At 40.9% G+C, this 18,910-nt stretch overlaps 2 protein-coding genes and 1 long non-coding RNA gene across 3 annotated transcripts; 2 read left to right on the top strand and 1 right to left on the bottom strand.

The window, feature by feature from the left end:
• The first annotated feature begins 18 nt into the window (after window positions 1–18).
• Window positions 19–13,266, top strand: LOC111854486 (CTD nuclear envelope phosphatase 1A). Its single transcript, XM_023832474.2, has 8 exons — window positions 19–764; window positions 6,348–6,414; window positions 7,423–7,541; window positions 9,564–9,635; window positions 9,753–9,869; window positions 10,353–10,464; window positions 11,447–11,531; window positions 12,006–13,266. Exons 1-8 carry the CDS (start codon window positions 660–662, stop codon window positions 12,064–12,066), a joined length of 738 nt encoding a protein of 245 aa, XP_023688242.1. The 5' UTR covers window positions 19–659; the 3' UTR covers window positions 12,067–13,266.
• Window positions 7,221–15,476, bottom strand: LOC140593296 (uncharacterized). Its single transcript, XR_011993575.1, has 2 exons — window positions 15,320–15,476; window positions 7,221–7,560 (listed from the first exon to the last, which is right to left on the bottom strand). It is a non-coding gene; the product is annotated as an uncharacterized lncRNA (long non-coding RNA).
• On the top strand, window positions 14,944–17,935 carry LOC111854487 (gamma-aminobutyric acid receptor-associated protein-like). The gene is made up of 4 exons (XM_023832475.2): window positions 14,944–15,173; window positions 16,416–16,494; window positions 16,948–17,066; window positions 17,241–17,935. The coding sequence occupies exons 1-4, from the start codon at window positions 15,084–15,086 to the stop codon at window positions 17,319–17,321; spliced, it is 369 nt and encodes a 122-aa protein (XP_023688243.1). The 5' UTR covers window positions 14,944–15,083; the 3' UTR covers window positions 17,322–17,935.
• The last annotated feature ends 975 nt before the right edge of the window (window positions 17,936–18,910 follow it).

The following is an 18,910-nucleotide window of genomic DNA, read 5'->3' as shown; positions in this document are numbered from 1 at the left end:
GCGCGCCGCAGCAGAGGGCTGTCTGGGGTTAAGGAGGAAGTGACGGCAAAGGCGACGATGGCGGCTCGCAGTTCGGTTCCGGATTCGCTGTAAAGCAGAAGGGGGTTTGATGGCGACTGTTTTGAGTTCTGGTGTTTTAGGGACTTTATTATATTTCACCTAAAAAGCGAGGAATTATAGCAGAACAGACCGTGGACACTGGAAGTTCAGACTTGTTTTTTCCGGCTTTAGAAATCGGACTGGAAGCACAACAAACTTACTAGCTTGGCTGGCTAGCCACCTTGCGACTTCTTGGCTTTAACAGCTCCCCATGGATATCGACCGCTAGCCGGCTTGCGGATTCATTCACCTTCCAGTCAGTTGGCTTTTGTGAACTTTTAATATTTTATTTATTGATTTTTTTTAGTAGGCGAAATCTTTTCTACGGAGGCTTAGGCGCTTTCTTGACCCGGTGCCCGTCGGTCCGGACGGGTTCAGCACGTTTTTAAGCAACCCCCTTTCCCTCCTCCTCCCCCTCTCTATGAGAGGTTCTGTTGAGGGTAAGCTCGGTCTGACTAGTTCCCTGGTCGAGTGAAAGTGTTCGGTTGATAGAGACTGCTGTAACTATCCAGCCCTTTGGTCCGCCCGGGTCGCGCGCGGGCGTTCGCGTGGCTGCCGACATGCTGAAGACCCGACAGTGGCTGCTCGGGATCCGCACTTTCCTCGGCTTGACGTCCAGAATATGGGGCTTCATCCTGTACCTGCTCAGGAAGCATCTACGCACGGTGAGTTAAGTTGCTTGGCCGCCACATTGTAAATCTTTTCCTTTTGTTGTGATGGGGAGCTCTTGCCATTTTATTCATTTGTTTATTATCTGAGTTTTATTTTTTGGTTTTAGAAGAATAGCTGCCAGCTGGTCAGCCAGCTTCCTTTTATTTGCAGTCCAGGAGAAACTTCGAGCACGGTTGACTTTTTCGCTTGACACTTTCACGTGTTGTTGCATGAAAATAAGACACACTGAAATGTCAGTCGGGATTGTGGAGGCAAGGGCATCGCGCACTTTTACTTTTTTGGCAAAATGTTATCTCGTTCAAATCTAATATTGTCACCTGCTGAGACGTAGTAGCGGTTAGAGGTTATCTGATAAGCAGTCGGTTGCATTAGAATTTACTTGCGTTTGCTGTGAAGGTTAGGGAATCGTTTTATTCTGTAGATGGTCATGGGGAGATACTGATTTAACTTAAGATTAGCCGGTATACTGCCTTTCTCGGACCTATTTGTAAGCCCTTACTTAGTGGATTCTTCCCAAATGGTGGGAACAAAAGTTTTATCAAACGGTGAAGTCCGTCTTGATTTTTGGCATTTTCAGGAGATTTTTTCCACCAAAACGCCAGTGTTGCGGTTTTATTTCACTGGAAGTTGTAATAACCTAACCGAAAGAGTTTTATGCTGACGTGATGCATCTGCTAGAAACAACTAACAGTTGATTGAATTAGGGCTCTAACACAAACCTGAGATATTGGCTAAATGCTGACTTGTCAAACTATTTATGTATAGACATATGTTTTTCATTTGAATGTTTTAGCAGGTTTAGGTCTATGTCCTGGTATCATTCCCTGATGATTTTTTATTCCATTACAATTAAAAAAAAAAGTTTTTTCTTCAGATTCAACATGTTCATTTTGGGTTGTTTTTTTAAGTTCCAACCAAAAGCAGACAGGATAAACAATGGCAAATGTTTTCACTTAATTTTGCCCAAAAACGTTTTGTTTCAACATGTTTCAGTAAGAACGAGCCTGCTGTTCGCCACAGGTGGAGAGTGGCACCTTGCTTTTGTTTGTTTTCCGAAGTTATTTACCTCATACTTTGTTAATGAATGTTGAATGATGTAGCAGATCTGATGTAATGTTATTTGAGGTACACACTGCTAGTTGATGATCACAGTTTGTAGCCATAGTGTAATAGGTTCAAAAAAGTGACCTCGAGAAGCACAACAACACTGGGGTTAATGGACAGCGGGTATTTTCAGTTTTAGGGGCAAATGGCATTTTGTTGCTTCAGTTGCAAAATTTATACTAGCTTTGCAGTAAGCTACAAATGCATACAAAACAGGTGTTTAGCTTTCACTTTCACTTAATACATCCGGTATTTGGCAGGCTTTTTGGTAGTTCCTTGCTTGTCACTGTAGGTCAGGGAAGCGTTTTGTCACCTCCATCGAAGGCGTGGTGTTTATACCCCCGTTGAAGTCTGACTTGTACATAGGTGTCCTTGCTCTCATCTTACTGCTATATATGTACTGAAATGCAGCCATAGGATTTGAATAGACAAAAATCAAGTCATTCTGCCAGGAAAATTCAGCTTTGGGTGGGTTGTAAGGGGCCTTGCACATGCTTTCCACACCAAGCAAGATTCAAATGCATGTTAAGTATAGGATTTGACATGAATTTTATTTTCCTTTTTAAGGGATTGCACCCTAGGCACACAGCTAGAGTTGGCTAGCTCAGTCTGTAAACAATACAAGTCATGTTAGAAATAAAGCTTTAAAACTCCTTCATGGACTTTTTCTGGCTAGAAAAAGCTGTATCCTCTGATAGCAGAATGTGGCTGACCAACACACAGTGGCTGATGCACTTTGACCTTTATAAAAAAAAAAGATTTTTTTAAGGGGTGTAAACACCAGTATTCAACTTAATTTTTTTTAATTATTATTTATTAGAATATATTTTTTTCCTCCCTCTGACAACTAGGCGATTGTGGCCTACATAATTAGTAGCTTTATACTGCTTGTTTGCTTATATAACTGCTTGTTTTATAATGCAGTGGCTTTTATTGCATGATAAACACAAATAATCAAAATCCATGAGCTGATCAGTGGCCCAGGAGGAAGAATGGGAGTCAGAAAATGACACGCCTCCTCATGTTGTGCCCCCTGTCTGTAACAGGCAATGATGTGGCAGTCAGGCCTTTAAGGAGATAGATGGGGGGGGGGGGATGGCAAATACAGCAGTTGCTTCTAGCAGCTGGGCAACTTTTTTTCTCTGGGGGGAGTAGTTGTACACCCGGTTCAAAGTCACCCTGTGGCTCCCAATCTCTGCCCCCCCCCCCCCCCCCCCCCCCCCCCGCTCATACATACACAACCATGCTCTCTCTCCACTTCCCATGACATGCTTGGACAGCTGGCAGTGGATATAAATATCCCAGAGGAGTGTGGGATTCTCTCTTGGATTCCTGGGCTATTCCTATCTGGGAGGCTTGGAGATATGGGCCAAAATTTAGGTGATGCACAATACATGTGAAACAACTTTTGTTTTGCGTTTATTTTCTATTGTGGTTTTCAAGGTTCATGCAGACTACATAGATGGAAATGCAGGTAACACACTGTTAGGTATTCCATCAACACAAGCTCCAAATTAAAACGGCTACAATCCTCTAAAGAATGCTGCAGTATTCACTATGCTTGAAATTTGAGTTAATTATCAACATTGTTTGGCAGAGGCCAGTTTTTTGATGCTTGACTATTAAAAATGCTGCATGTGAAGTTTCTTTTTTCTGTTCACTGCTTTAATACAGAATTTTGGTAAATTAATACATTTGTATCAGTTTACCTTGGGCTACACAATGAAAACCAACATTTGTTTCTAATAGCAATGTGAGATTTTGGATTCAGATTTTTTTGTGCAGACAAGGGTGTTGTTAAACCATAAGTTTCCCTTAACTAACCCAGTCGCACAGAGTCCAATATGTGACAAGCAAATACTTCTTTGTGCTTTAATTTAACAACAGCCAAGATAAAAAGAATTGCCTACATTAAATGGCAGTGATTTAAAGATTTCATTATTACAGCAGTTTTGGGCACATACTGTTTAGCAGTTGAAGCATGTATTTTTTTAAATTTGACCAAACTGCTGCACAAATAGAGTAAGTAATATTTTAAAGGCAAATTCACATTTAACTCAACCCTTCGCCTTTCGGTAACTTTTTATTGTATAAGCAGATCTGTGGCCTAAGGCTTCAGCTTATTTTTGGCTCAGGATAAAAATGGATGATTTTCATCAAAGGTGTAGCCAAAGCCAGCAGTACCTCAGGATTGCAAAACTGTGGCCTAAAATTAGTTTTCATTTTGGCTTGAAAGTTGCATTTATTTCAAAACCTGTGAATCTCAGTTTGAAGAGGAGACCGAGCAGACGTTCAAAAGGGAAACTCGCCATTTTCTGCTATGGCACCATAAACAATGTTTTCACTGCCGTGATCAAGACAAAGAAGTAAAGGCCTCTGGCATCGAATTTGACTTTATTTTGAAACGCAATGCCACAGCTGTGTTTCTCTTCCTGGTCCAGTTGATTATGCAATTCTGAAAGCTAGAATTCTGATTTAACAGATGACCACTTTGCACACTACAGTGCCCAGCATAAATGAATACACCCCTTTTGAAAATTAAGATTTTTATCAATTTCTCAGTGAACACCAGAACTATTAGCATATTTTTGACAAAACTGAGTTTGTTTCATTAGCAACATAACTTGATCACCAACCTCATTAGGCTGAGAAAATAATAAACTGTATTTAAAGGAAGTGTTGCAAAAATGAATATACCCTACAACAAATTGTACTAATATTTTGTATGGCCTCCATTATTTTTAAGAACAGCACCAACTTTTCTAGACATGGAATGAACAAGTTGGCGACGTACTGCCACATCTTTCTCCATTTTTGGAGAATGAGCTCTTCCAGAACCTGGATGCTGGATGGATAATGATGCTCAGCCTGTCCTTCCAGAACTCCCCACAGGTGCCCTTTGGGTTGAGGTCAGCTGATATGCTTGGTCACAGAATCACTTTCACCCTGTTCTTCCTCAGAAGCAGTGGCCTTGGATGTATGTTTTGGGTCGTTGTCATGTTGAATGAGTGTCCGGCCACCCGGGGCATGGAGAGATGATACCATCTTCTCTTTCAGCATCCCACAACATATCTGTGAATTCATGATTTCATCGGTGAAGTGCAATTCCCCAACAACTGCAGAACTTATACACCCCCACAGAAGAACATTGTGCGCACCATGCATTTTCCATGCTACTTTCATGCTTTCTGAAAAGATTTACCTTTGTCTCATCATTCTGAAGTGTAGAGTCCCAATAGTCTTCACCTTTGTCAACATGGACTCTGACAAATGCTAAACCGGCTTTTGTGTGCATTGGCTTAAGCAGTGGCTTCCTTCATGGGCAACACCCTTGCACATCACTCCTCTGCAGTTTATGTCGTGGGGTGTATGTGGGCACTGTATGTATAACTGGGGCAACCCAGTGGCCCTGGGTAACACTGTTAACTCACACCAAATCCCACTTCTACTTCACGTGTGTGTGTAATTGGCACAGTCCAAAGACGTGGTTTATATTAGTCTTTGAATTAGCCGTGATGTACGATTGTGTGTGTGTGTGTGTGTGTGTCTCAGACTGGACTGGCATCACAGCCTTGTACCCTGTGCTGCCTGGGATTAGCCCCCTCATAACCCTGATCGGAATAAGCAGTTTGTTGGAAGGATGGGTATCATCTTCAGATTACCCTGATTTGGTTCCTGCGTGTGAAGTGCCAAACCCAGTGCTAATGGCATTATTTTCCTGTGTGACACCATTACACAGGCAGTCAGGGAACATCTGTGAGTGCCTTTGATACTTGCCAGCCATATTGGCGTTTACTATAAATCCTGCACATGGGTTAAATGTTTATTTCTGAAATTGGATTTATGAAACTGCAATGAGAACTTTTTAAACTGAATGTCATGTTTTCTTGCTGTACGTGTGGGTGCGCTTAATAAAAAATAGAACTTAAAACTGATATAACCATGAAAGAGCTGTGCTTTTATGCACCTTTTCCGTTGAGGTGAAAATGTAGGCTGATTTTTTTTATTTATGCACCTTTATTTGGTTCAATCTTGGTTTGGATCTGTGAATATTCCAGTCATTGGTTTTTTCTGCCGTGTGACTTTAGAGTTTGGCTTTAAAGTTTTCATTTATTCATGAATTTTGTGTTTTTCATTGCAAAATAATTAGACAAATTTGGATGGATCAGTATGTGGGCTCTGTGCTATCCTGCATATTTCATTTGGTGTGTGAATCATTGGCTGACCAGGACTAGACCATGACTGCTGGTACAGGGTGAAAGACCCAGCTGAAAAGTGAGTTTGTGATTGGTTGCTGTTGGTGTGAATAAAACAGGGCAACTGCTGCCTCCACAGCCCTGTCTTATTGCTGCATCATTGGTGTAATATTGTGGGAAGTAAAGTTTAACATGTAACATAACTGATCATTCAACTAGGAAAATGGGCTTTTTTGTTATTTACTACAAATGACCGTGTTCCCACTCCTGTTTCAGATAATCCAGTACCAGACAGTGCGTTATGACATTTTACCTCTGTCACCTGTCTCCAGAAACAGACTCAGTAAGTACCTCTCATTAAGACTCCACATTTTGGAAATGCTTCCAGAACCCAAGCACTTTCCCAGTGAACCTTCTTACTTTGGAGCCGTTTGAGGATGTGAAAAGAGGGTTTTGGAGAAGGATTCTCCAATGTTATCTATGGAGTCAGCTGTTAATTTACATGATTTAAGTACAGTGGTACTTTGGTTTGCGATCATAATTCGTTACGGGAACATGCTTGTAATCCAAAGCACTTGCATATCAAAGCGAATTTTCCTATTAGAAATAATGGAAACTCGGATGATTTGTTCCACAACCCAAAAATATTCATATAACAATGATTAATGCAAAATATAAAGTAAAAATACATAAAACAAATGAACCTGCACTTTACCTTTGAAAAGAGTCGTGGATGGTGTGAGGGACACGAGAGAGAGGAGAAGAGGAGGGTTATTTTGTAGGATGACTTTCACTATAACTAACGGAATCACTGCTATCTGGATTCTTTTTCTTTTTGTGCGACTTTAACAAGGAACCTGTCCAATGACAGCTGCTTTTGCCTCCTTTTCGATTTTACGGAAATGTGACATTGCATTATCATCAAACAGATTCATCGCTTGCAGTACTACACCCTTATTCGGGTGGTGCTTTTCTACTAAATTTTGACTTTACGAGTGAGGCACGCTGACTGAGACCGAGCATGGGAAACGATTACCCACAATCCCGCAGTGAGAGAGAGACAGACAGAAGAACCATCGGCTCAGTTGTGATTACGTGACGCTAGGCAGACAAAGCGTATACGTAATACTCATATTGCAAGACCTTCGCTCGTTTATCAAGTTAAAATTTATTCAAAAATTTTGCTCATCTTGCAAAACACTCGCAGACCAAGTTACTCGCAATCCAAGGTTTTACTGTACTTCAATATAACACAGGTATTAGGTTTAGGTGTAAAGCCTTGCACCAGAACGGTATGCCAGATTGATTGGGGGGCTCTAATCCAATGAGTAATGCTCTGTGGTTGTTCAAGATGCGGTGAAGAGGAAGATTCTGGTTCTGGATCTGGACGAGACACTAATCCACTCCCACCACGATGGGGTCTTGAGGCCCACAGTGCGACCCGGTACGCCGCCGGACTTCATCCTCAAGGTACGGTCCAGGACACTATCTGATAAACACGCAAAACAGGCCTTGATGTCAGGTAAACACTTAGCAGACAGGCTTTGAGGCTTCAGTGGACACACCTAACCAACATAACGTGGATGTGTTTTCGGACCTTAAAAATCCTTTGTTGTCTTTAATCCATGCACCTGAACAGAAGTGGACACTTGTGCTCATAACAAAGCTTATTTGAATGAACAAAACTGCGTATCGCAACAGACAGCCTATCCTTCTGTGATTAGTAACCATTAATCTCTGTTAGTTAGGGGTGGGCGATCTGATGATTTTATTCCATGATAGATCATGGGCATCTTCCAAACTACCTTTTTCATGCGAATCATAGAGATTGTGACCTTTTAAGTTCTCCTACTAATACTTTCAAACTTCACATAAGAAGGAATGTGTGTCACTACCTGCTCCATACCACACTTACTCACCCACCATGCCAATTGAATCGTTTTTCAAATACATCACCCATGAGAGACCCTTTGACCCTGCGAGACACGTGATATAACTTGGCCAATCAGTATAGCCGTTTAGTATGAAGTCATTCTCTTGGTTTGCGAATGAAGCAAGGATTCAAGGTGTAACTAACCAATCCATACCGCCTGCCTGATTTGTACCTCGCACATCTGCATTGCCCTATTTATATTGCATTGCACTATACAGACATTCCTCTACTTACGAATGAGATACGTTCCGAACGGCTGTTCGTAACTTCAAATGTTCGTAAGTCGTAATTCAACATCATTTTAAGAGTATACGCAAGTACAAAGAACTAGGATGCTGGGAGTACGCACGCTACACTGCTGCATGATGGGAGTAGCGGCCAGAAGTCGTACTAAACGGAATTGATGCACAGAAAAAAAATTGATGTTGCGGACAGGAAGCAGGAGCCCAATGAAAACAATTTGGACTTGAAGTCCTCTTCGTTCATATGTCTGAAAGTTCATAAGTTGAAAGTTCGTAAGTAGAGGAGTGTCTGTATATATTTTCTGGCACTGCCTGATTGGTTCATGCTGCAACTTTTATAGCAAACCATATTGTCTATATTTACAGCAACTTGCAATATTAAAATGCTGTGCATTCGCAGACGTGCGAAATGCAAATTGGGCCAGCACAGTAAGATATTAAACAAAGCAAAGTTTGTGAACTTGGCACTTCTGGAGGTAATACGACAAATTTATTAAACCACCTTAAAAGGAAGCATGTGACACAACTTCAGGTTTCTGACACAACTTTTGGTTTAATGAAGTTTAGTAATCAAATCCTGAATTAAACTTTATTTTAAATATCATTTAGAAAACGGTATCTTAACTTCCTGAGACCCCACCCATTAATTTATGTGCATTGTAGTGGACATTTTAGTTTTCCATCTATCTGTTCACTGATGTTAGGAAACGTATTTATTCCTGTTGTACACTAAAGAGGACATGCTGTGAAATTAAAAATAAAAATACATTTGAAAAATTCTAAATTGTAAGATGTATTATTTCCTCCAAAGACAAATAACCTAAAATTGAAGGACACTTTTTTCCTTAGGTTTCAGGAGGTTAAATACAATATTGTTTTAAATGGTGCTAATAGGTAAGTCCTTAGACTTGTTTTAGATATTCTTGATGGTACATTTCAAAACTGGGAACAAAGATTGCAATTCAGATCGTGGATCGTGATTGTGTGTTATAAAGATCGTGATGTTTTTTTTTTTTTTTTTTGGGAAGATCACCCACCCCTTGTTGCAGTGATCCAGAGCATGTAACAGACAGAGTATGACACAAGACAGGGCACAAACCTAACAGTAGAGGGCATTCTCACAAACACATTGCACCGAGCTGCCTTGGGCTGCTTTCATTTGAACTCGGAACCAGAGTAAATCTTATGTAACATGGAGAAAATGCACACTCCCCACACACAGGACTTTGATTCGAACCCACAGCACCGAAGCCATTGTACTCATTCCCTTTGGCAAAGAAACCCTGAATTGTTACTCTTGTTCTCTCTCTCTCTTAGGTGGTTATAGACAAACATCCAGTCAGATTTTTTGTACATAAAAGACCACATGTGGATTTTTTCCTAGAAGTGGTAAGTAAAATGAACTATTGTCATGATTAGACAGTTTATAGGGGTGTGATGTTCCTCAGTGGCTGTGACAGGCTTCCTGACCTGTTCTCCTCAATGTCACGTGACCTTTGTTCTCAGGTCAGTCAGTGGTATGAGCTCGTCGTGTTTACGGCCAGTATGGAAATCTATGGGTCTGCAGTCGCGGACAAGCTGGACAACAACAGGGGGATTCTGAGACGGAGATACTACAGACAGGTACTCACAGTAGGAGCACAGCACTCAGGAAGGACTCCACTGTCCCCCTGCCACACACAACAAGCAAGCTGGGCAGAAGCAATTATTAAGACTGAAGACTCAAGAGACTCCAGCATTCTTTGTCAACACATCCGTGTACACAGTGTGCTGAAATACTGTTTCCCTTGGTCCCCCATTTAACACATTAAGTCCACATAAATTCTTAGTTCACGCATTCTCTATCTGATTGAGTCTTTTCCTTTTATTTTTATTCGAGGATCCTTTGTTTAAGAAAGGTTGAAACTCCTGCTAACGTTAGCTGGTTTTCTTGGCACAGTTCTAGCTGGGTACTTTGACTGCAGAACCCCTCCTGAGAATGTCATTCCTTGCTTCCCCGCCCCTAATTCGCCCTTGTTAGTCCTTAACCACCATCTGTTTCTCTGCTTTTTGCCATGTTTGTGTTATACTAACACATTTTGCCTTTGTTGGCCTTCCCCCCTGCAGCACTGTACCCTAGACCTGGGTAGTTATATAAAAGACCTGTCAGTGGTACACAACGACCTCTCCAGTATCGTTATCCTGGACAACTCACCCGGAGCTTACCGGAGTCACCCAGGTGAGCTGCAGTACCCCTCCCTTCCCAGGAGAGGGACCGTGTGGAATTTTGCTCAAGCTTGCTGTATTTGTCCTTGGCAATTTAATCTGGGTACAGAAGCACGTGCTGCCTATTTTTAGCCAGGATACTGAGGACGTTTGTTGGTTGTTCTGTTGCATTGGGTTTGTGTGAAGGTGCGATGGTTTTCGTGCATGGGGGCAGTAACATGGGTTACTCCGAAGCAGTGCCTCCTTCCACCTTGCTGGTGTCCTCTGGGTAGTCAAATTTTCTCTCAGTCCAAAAAGCATGCAGTTTGAGTGGGAGTTAAAAATCAGTTCAGTTCAATGCATGATTGTACAAAGACATCATGATGTTTCACACACACGGTGCATAGCTCACAATGTGCCAGGTGATCGGTAGGAAGCTTTCAAAAGATGCGGGAGCCTGTGTAGCTGCAAAATTGCTCATTAGCCACAAGTATGAAACAGTACCCGTTGCTCGAGGGAGAACTCACAGGCATAACCAAGGGATTCCTGCAATTGCGAGGCCATTGTACTGCTCTATTTAAAGTCACAAACATTCAAATAATCTGTCCTTAACTTTAATGCCTATTTCACCATCACAGATGATAGCTTTGTCCCTGAAATTGTAGTGTCCTCATTCTTCTACAGCACAGGTACTCAAATAGTTTTCCCCAAGGTCCAAATTTCATCAGCCTCACAAAGCCAAGATCCGTGGGAATGGGATTACCTTCAGTAAATTACATTGATATGTTGCACGTTGGTCCATTTGCAAACTGGAGTCCACCCCTGTTCTACAGTGATGTTCAAAACGCACCAGATTACGCTGGCTCCTTCTCACACTTTCACCTCAGTTTTGCTAGTTTGTGATTTGTGTTGATATGCAGTGACACCCGAGTTCCCTGTGCCCTGATGTGTGAAGAGCTTCTGTGGGAGTAGGTTCTTGCTTTCTCACTTTCTATGTGCCAAATTTGCCTTCACAGACAACGCGATACCAATTAAGTCCTGGTTCAGCGATCCCAGCGACACAGCACTTTTGAATCTGCTGCCCATGTTGGACGCACTAAGGTGAGGCTCTGACTCGCATTGCATGTGCAGTGCAAGCTCTGCCTCTCCCTGGACCTCACCCTCTTATAATGGGTGTTTCTTAATACCAAGAACGCAAAGATCGTACTTGTGGTCTTGGCAAGAGCGGTCTTGCCTTCCAAGAACAAACTTGGGATGCAGTGAATCATGGGAATGTTCTCGTTTGGCGAGGATACAACCAGTCCTTGGTATCTGAGGCAGGGCTAGAACGATATCTGGGGATTTTTACCGTCCTCTGTACTTCTGTTCATAGTATTGGAACTGGTCTTCAGCAATGGAAGATGATGTAAAACGTGAGAACACAAGTACGGTCAGGAACGTATATTGAGAAACAGCCGATGACCATTAAATTCATCACCTTTAACTATTTTTGTTGTTGTCATTGAGTAACATATAGGATATGTTTTGCCTGTAATGCACAGTGAATCTGAACATTTCACACTCTCTCGTTTGCAGGTTTACAGCTGACGTCAGATCCGTCCTCAGTCGAAACCTCCACCAGCATCGGCTTTGGTGATAGTCCAGTGGGGGCCACATCTAGATCTGGGCCCTCAGTTTTCCCTTCCCCATCCCACGGCTGCTGCCCCCAAAACACCCCCCTTCACCCGCCAGTCACACCATTGACCTCTCATTGCTCCACAATACCCCCACTACCACCGCCACCCATCATTATGGAGTGGTGTGGAGATGGGCTTGGGGGACGAAGAGGAAGATGGAGGAGGGATGAGGGGAGTGTGGCAGCCAAACAGGGAACTGGAAATTAGCTGGGGCACCAGCTGTTTTTTCTTCAGAAAGTCTCTGCCTTACAGTTTCTGATACAGTGTGTGCATGTGTGGTGTATGTCTGTGCACGCGTGCAGGAGTACGCTCATGTTTTGTCTTTTTAATTCACGACGACAAAACTGAACAGGTAAACGGACAGAGACAATGAAGCCGGCCTGTTTCCTTTATTTACAACCACCCCCCAACCTGAACTGGCACAGACCTATTCCCAAACTGCCCCCCCCTTCCCATCCCACTCGGCAAACTCATCACCTGTCACATGGATTTTCATTTACTGAATGAAGCCAAAAGGAAAAAGGACTAAAGAATCTGGACCACCCCCTATTTCCCAGAAAGGGGGTACTGGCAATGGTACTGAGGATTTTAGTGGGGTGGGGGGTGAAGGTTACGGTTAGTCTTAGTACATTTCCACAGACCGTATAATTTTGCCTATGAAGAAAGAAGTTATTTTTCATATGTATATATTGAAATGACAGGAAGAAATCAGTGGTCTCATTTTGTTGAACATTATTATTCATAATTGAAGTTCAGCTTACAGATACAGGAGATTAAGATGCAAATGAAAGTATCAAAGAACCATTTTGAATGTGTAGAGATTACCCACCTCATTTCCTTTCCCAGTCTGCTCCAGTAACCAGTAAATAGGCCTAACCAGAAGTCACCAACAACTGGAAAGCTGTTGATTATAATTTCTTCCATTTTATAACTATGCCTCATTTATCTATATTTTTTTAAAACTGAACGGGAACCCCCCCCCCCCCACACACACACACACACACACACACTCTCTGTTTCTTCTGTTTTTATGTACCCCCTTTTCCTTCCATGTAATTGTCATTTGAACAATTTTAGTCTAGTAAATACTTCAGGCGGCCTCTCTTTGACTCGGTCCCCAGGTCTGTGCGTGTTACTAATAAAACACTTATCAGTATCAACCGCTCTGTCCATCGGGCTGTCCTTTTAGAGTTTGTCCTTCTCTTCTTTTGTTTCGTAAAATGAACCCCTCATGCAGCATCGCCGCATAACGTTTTGCTTATATATCCGTTCGGATTCCATGCCATTACTAACAGTCTTCTGCCATGTCACGTACGCCGAGGGTGCGCTGGTTCCTTTAAAGTAAAACGTCCAGCATTTAAACTCCCCTTAGCTCCGGTTTTGCAGAGTGGGTGAGTAAAAACTGAGTGGTTCTGTTAAATACATAAAAAAAAAAAGAAGTCGTCCTTGTTACGATGTTGAATTAGCTTCCATTATTAGAGCTGGTTTCGTGCAATATTACAAAAAACGTATGCAGTAATTACATCTATTTTGACCCTTTGAATTCGACTGTCATATTTTCCGATGAATCCCTTCACTGTTGTCTAGTCTCTTGAGTTGCGCGACGATGTTTTGCTCTCTAGATCCAATTAATGCGGGGCAACAAACCAAGAACCCTCAGCCTTTTTGTGGTTTTCTAAAACGTGCAGCTATAGTTACGTGAATTCACGTATAAATTATGCATTTGGTTTTTAGCATCCTATCAATAATGGTAAGTTATTTTTAAGTCGTGCGTTTTCAGCATGAAAACGCATCTCAGGGTTGATATTAAGGTATCTTCCGCACAGAACTTCCTTCATTGTCATATGCACCTTACGGAGCAAGCGGTAGCGAGAAAAGTCACGTGACGCGGAGCCAAATTACCACCAAGTCCTTCCGCTGTCTAAAACGAGAGACGTCAAAATAAAGTAGTTCCAGTAGAGTGGTACCGACTATGTATTCTATTGTGGCCATTATGGACAGAATTTTTGATATATATAATTTCAAATAATGTGTTTTCGGTATTTTGGAGGGAGAGTCGTTACTTCCAAAAATTGACAAGACATGAAACCAGTCATTTCCTATATTATGCCGTGTAAAACACCCATATAGTTGTGTTATCTATTACTAGGATAGATAGTAATAGATAACACAACTATATGGGTGTGTAAGAATATGTTATACCGCCATAGATGAACAACCAGTAACCGGAAGTTTTTTTGTACGGCGTAGAGTCACGCGCCGGCCCATTACGCCATCATTTCCTTGCGTAAGTTACCTGCTATGGAAACAAATTCAGCGTAGCACGTTTATAGCGTGCGACACATTCCAGTGATTTATTTTTTATTCTTTATTGCTGTTTATTAATTGACAGTATAAAATGCTTTCGTGGGGAGCTCTTATTGAAAACGGAAACGAACAAGACTCAGTTTCACTTTTCTGATGTATTAATTTGCCATTCAAGAAGCACCTTCTATCCCCATAGAATAACCTTTTAAACCGTCATGCAATATAAAAGACTATATTGGATGCTATAATGAAACTATGAGATCGACGTGAACTTACAAAACACCACTAACTGTATTTTTTGTCCATAAATCGTGGTTTACTTTTGCAGTTCACCTTCAAGTGCCCGCACGCACATGGCGTCAGTAAGCTTCCGTGGTTTATTCAGTATTTAAGACCAAATGACAGGCGACTGGCATTAAACTGAAGTACCGTCTACGAATTGTCAAGGGGAATTCTGTTGCAGTCCTCCGTTATTCGAAGACGCACAACGAGGCGTATCGGGGCTTCGCGAATTCTGATGTTACGTATTTACTTTGCTCGTGTTGTTATTGTATCCATCCGCAGTCGAATTCAACGCAGCACTGTAGCTAGGTAGCTTAGCTAGAGAGCCCACATCGAAGCAACCCAGACGGATATTTGTGTCTCGGAGCTTACTCCAATACCATCAACAATGAAGTTTCAGTACAAAGAAGAACATCCATTCGAGAAGAGACGGTCAGAGGGTGAAAAAATAAGAAAGAAGTACCCGGACAGGGTCCCAGTGAGTATCGCTAGCCGAGTCGTGTTGTAAACACAAACCTAACCAAACAACAAACGCAGGCTATCAAAGAAAGTCTTTGTGAACACACTTCGTCTTGTTAACCTGTCAGTTTTGTATATTGATACATTTAAAACAAAATTACTAACCGTAGTGTTTGTTGTAATATCCATCTTACAGACGAAACGATGGTTTATTTACCGATGCCAATTCGCCGTAACGAGCTGTCTAGTGAACGTCAACGTAGTCGCACCCTTGTCATTGTTAACTACAATGTAGTAAGTTAAAGTGTTAGTTAATGCCACTTAAAATATTAACCCCCCTTTAAATAGGCCTGTTCATTACGCAGTGATTTGTACAACATGAATGAACAGAATCCTACTTAATACTGTCGGCCGACGAAAAATTTACAACGTCCTTCCGAAAGCACCTGTACATTTCTATTTATTCCCTCTGTAACATATAATGTACATACGTTTTGGAAACTTTTCGTGTTAAAGAACTGTCATTTTAAATATCAATAATAATAGTAATAATAACATTATTGTTGTTATTATTATTATTATTATTGTCAATTATTTTGCCTTTAATTTCAGTGTTCCAAGTGTGTGAGAAATTGCCCTAATATAAGCTCTGTGAATTTGTCTACTTTTCTGCACTGACGGCTTGTTATTAGCTATAGAGACTCCGTTCTTGGAGTCATAGTGATTTTCTGCAGACTTAAAACATATGTCGGATTTTGGCATATGTGTTACGAACTAATGAAAGTGTTTGGATTATTTTAAATGACCTAAAATAGCTGAAGTGTTTATACTGGTTAACTAAAAAGTTGTTCTGTATGGCTGATGATTTTAAACAGGACACAATACAGCTGATAAAAAATATTTTTGGATAGTCATCTCCACTTCTGAGTTTCCAATTTTAGCCTACCCAAGAGGCCTTTGCTTATGGTTTTTAGATAGCTTTACTTTAATTACATACTTTTGGTTAAAGATCCGTTGACAAGCTGTTGATACGAGTTCTGTGGAACAATGAGGACGTTGTTTAAAAAAAAAACCGCATGCCCCCCCTTTTAGAGAGAGCTATTTAAGTATTTTTCATCCTGAGATTCGTATCATGGTTTCTCACTGTCAGAGAATATCAGTTCTCCTTTCTACAAGATCGTGAAAGTGAAATTTGGCCTTGATGGTTTGTTCCATAAGTAAACCAGTTTTGTTGTCTCATTTTGGTGCTTTTTAATTGTAGGTGATTGTTGAAAAAGCACCCAAAGCAAGGATAGGTGACCTGGACAAGAAGAAATACCTGGTTCCCTCAGATCTAACAGGTGACCCACTGACTTCTTATGTGGGACAAATGCTATTCAGCTTTAATTTCTGAAGACAAGCTTTGAATTTCAGTTGGGCAGTTTGGATAATGTTGTGATTTGAATAACGTTTGATATACTGTATGAAATCACTTGGAATGTAATGCTAACATTATCAAGGATGGATTCTTTGTTTAAAGTCAATGAACACAACCATTATTTTTTGTAATACGTCAAACATTGTATTGATCATGTATATGTTGTTATGCGGCCTGTTAATTTCCACTTTATATTATACCCTACCAACAAGATATTTGAGACATTTACTCTGCGTATAACATTATCTGACAAATTATACAATAAAATTATAAACTTAAATATTCTTGGTTTCATAAAATGAATACTAGACCTTGTAGATCACTTTCTTTAGTAGCAGAGATGTAATTTTATGTCTTTGGTGTCATCTTTTTTAAGTGGGCCAGTTCTACTTCCTCATCCGAAAGCGGATCCATTTACGGGCTGAAGATGCCCTTTTCTTCTTTGTCAACAATGTCATTCCCCCCACCTCAGCCACCATGGGACTCCTGTACCAGGTATGGGTTTGCGTTAATCACCTTCCTGGACTTTCCCTCTTAAACTTTCATCTTTCTTATTGGTTTTGTATTCTGTTGGTGTGATCACTCTAGTGCCATCTTTTTCACTCGCATCATGCATCACTGTCTGCACATTGCTTCTCCCTCCGCATTAATAGTTTCCTTGCTTTTCAGGAACACCACGAGGAAGACTTCTTCCTGTACATTGCCTACAGTGATGAGAGTGTGTATGGAGAAAGCCAAAGGGAAATGTAACCCCCCCTCCCCCGCCCCAAAAAATCTAGTATGTTACCCACCTTCTAAGAATTAAACCCAGTTGAGAAGCCTAGAGTACCCTAAGAAGAGACATCATAATGCACTTTCTCTTCCTTGTGTCCTGCGCCTTGTCTAATTGCTCTTAGTCTGAATTTTATTTCTTGCCTGGCCTCTGTATGATCAGTCTTGTCAACAGAGTTCTTGCTGTGAAGGTTGCTGCTAAAGGTTTGACCAGTTTGAACACAGTTCAGGAACTAAAGACCAAGATGCCAGAAATAGTACTAGTGAGTCTGAATAAAAGTGTAGGCCACCCATTAGAAGGAGCTCAGTATCGCGTGTTGTATTTCCCAGTAGCACTTTCAGCAGTGCATGTGTGAGTTTTTCAGCATTGGCTTTAAAATTAACTTAGTATTTCAACGTAATAAAATTCAGACTTTGTGTTTCTGCTTTCAACTGTGAAATTAATATTGTTATACTTTTTAGGTGGGTCAGTTAATCAGTTGTAAAGAATTGTGCAATTTCTTTTTTTCTTTTAAAGGTTTTTTTTTTTTTAATCTGTATGAGGCTAAATTTCTGACTCTAACTGCGACCATATAAACTTGCCAAAAAAAGCCTTCCAAAGTCTCTCTAACTTTGTTCTGGGAATTTTCTAAACGTTTTAACATTTATAATGAGAAATCATCTTAAGTATTGTGTGCTTTATAAATTTAATGGTGGACAACAGCTGCAGTCTAACAGCAGAAACTTTACACAGAAGACATCTTTACACAGAAGTAGGGGATGTCACATAAAAATAGACCAACTTCTATATAGATGCTCCTCTTTTTACAATGCTTTGGCCTACAAAATGTTGACTTTACGATGGTGAAATCGTGATGTACATCCAGTAGTGAACAGAACTTGAATTTTGATCTGTTCCTCAGCCAGCGATACGCAGTACGATACTTTCTACTAATGCTGGGCTGTGGCAACATCCACGCCGCCACACTTCCAGCAATCATGAGCGTAAACATCTCATGCAGTGTTTAACAATGTATCGTACGGTGACTTTTTTTTCTTCTGTTTAACCAAACTGTACATTTAATGACAGGATAAACTTGTATTCATTTATTTACTTTTCAGTTGCTGATATTTAGCTAGTCACAGCATTTATTTATTTATTCAGTGACGGTCATTTACTTATCGTATTAATATTTGGCTTACGATATTTCCAACTTACTTTCCGTTGAACCTGTCGTTACACCATCATAAGCTGATGAGCATCTGTAGTTTATGAATTTGATTAGAAACCTGTGTTCCCAGCTCCATCTGTAAAAGGTTCAGAGGCAACCAGAAAATGTCTGGAGAGAAACCAAGAAAATATTTGATTCTGCTGGTTGAATGACCAGAAACGGCACAGGTTATTAACTTGCTTATTAGTGACCACTTAAACACTCGTGATGCAGCTAGAAGCTATAATTTCATCTTTCTTGGCTGTAGGAATGTGTTCTGTCATTCACCACACTCTTTACGTCATACAAGAACATATACCCGAACAGGTCAAGTTTCATTCTACTAAGAGGACTACATTTACCACGAGTCACCAGGAT

The sequence above is a fragment of the Paramormyrops kingsleyae genome, chromosome 10 (genome assembly GCF_048594095.1).
Source record: "Paramormyrops kingsleyae isolate MSU_618 chromosome 10, PKINGS_0.4, whole genome shotgun sequence".
NCBI classification, from domain to species: domain Eukaryota; kingdom Metazoa; phylum Chordata; class Actinopteri; order Osteoglossiformes; family Mormyridae; genus Paramormyrops; species Paramormyrops kingsleyae.
Note: the sequence above shows the minus strand (reverse complement) of the source record. Positions and strands in the feature narration are given on the sequence as shown.

Excerpts from the sequence above, each read along its gene's own strand:
- LOC111854487 (XM_023832475.2), top strand. The coding sequence starts at position 15,084 with ATGAAGTTTCAGTACAAAGAAGAACATCCATTCGAGAAGAGACGGTCA. Across the intron at positions 15,174-16,415 it reads AGTACCCGGACAGGGTCCCA|GTGATTGTTGAAAAAGCACC; the intron begins GTGAGTATCGCT and ends TTTTAATTGTAG. Across the intron at positions 16,495-16,947 it reads GGTTCCCTCAGATCTAACAG|TGGGCCAGTTCTACTTCCTC; the intron begins GTGACCCACTGA and ends ATCTTTTTTAAG.
- LOC111854486 (XM_023832474.2), top strand. The coding sequence starts at position 660 with ATGCTGAAGACCCGACAGTGGCTGCTCGGGATCCGCACTTTCCTCGGC. Across the intron at positions 7,542-9,563 it reads CGCCGGACTTCATCCTCAAG|GTGGTTATAGACAAACATCC; the intron begins GTACGGTCCAGG and ends TCTCTCTCTTAG. Across the intron at positions 10,465-11,446 it reads AGCTTACCGGAGTCACCCAG|ACAACGCGATACCAATTAAG; the intron begins GTGAGCTGCAGT and ends TTGCCTTCACAG.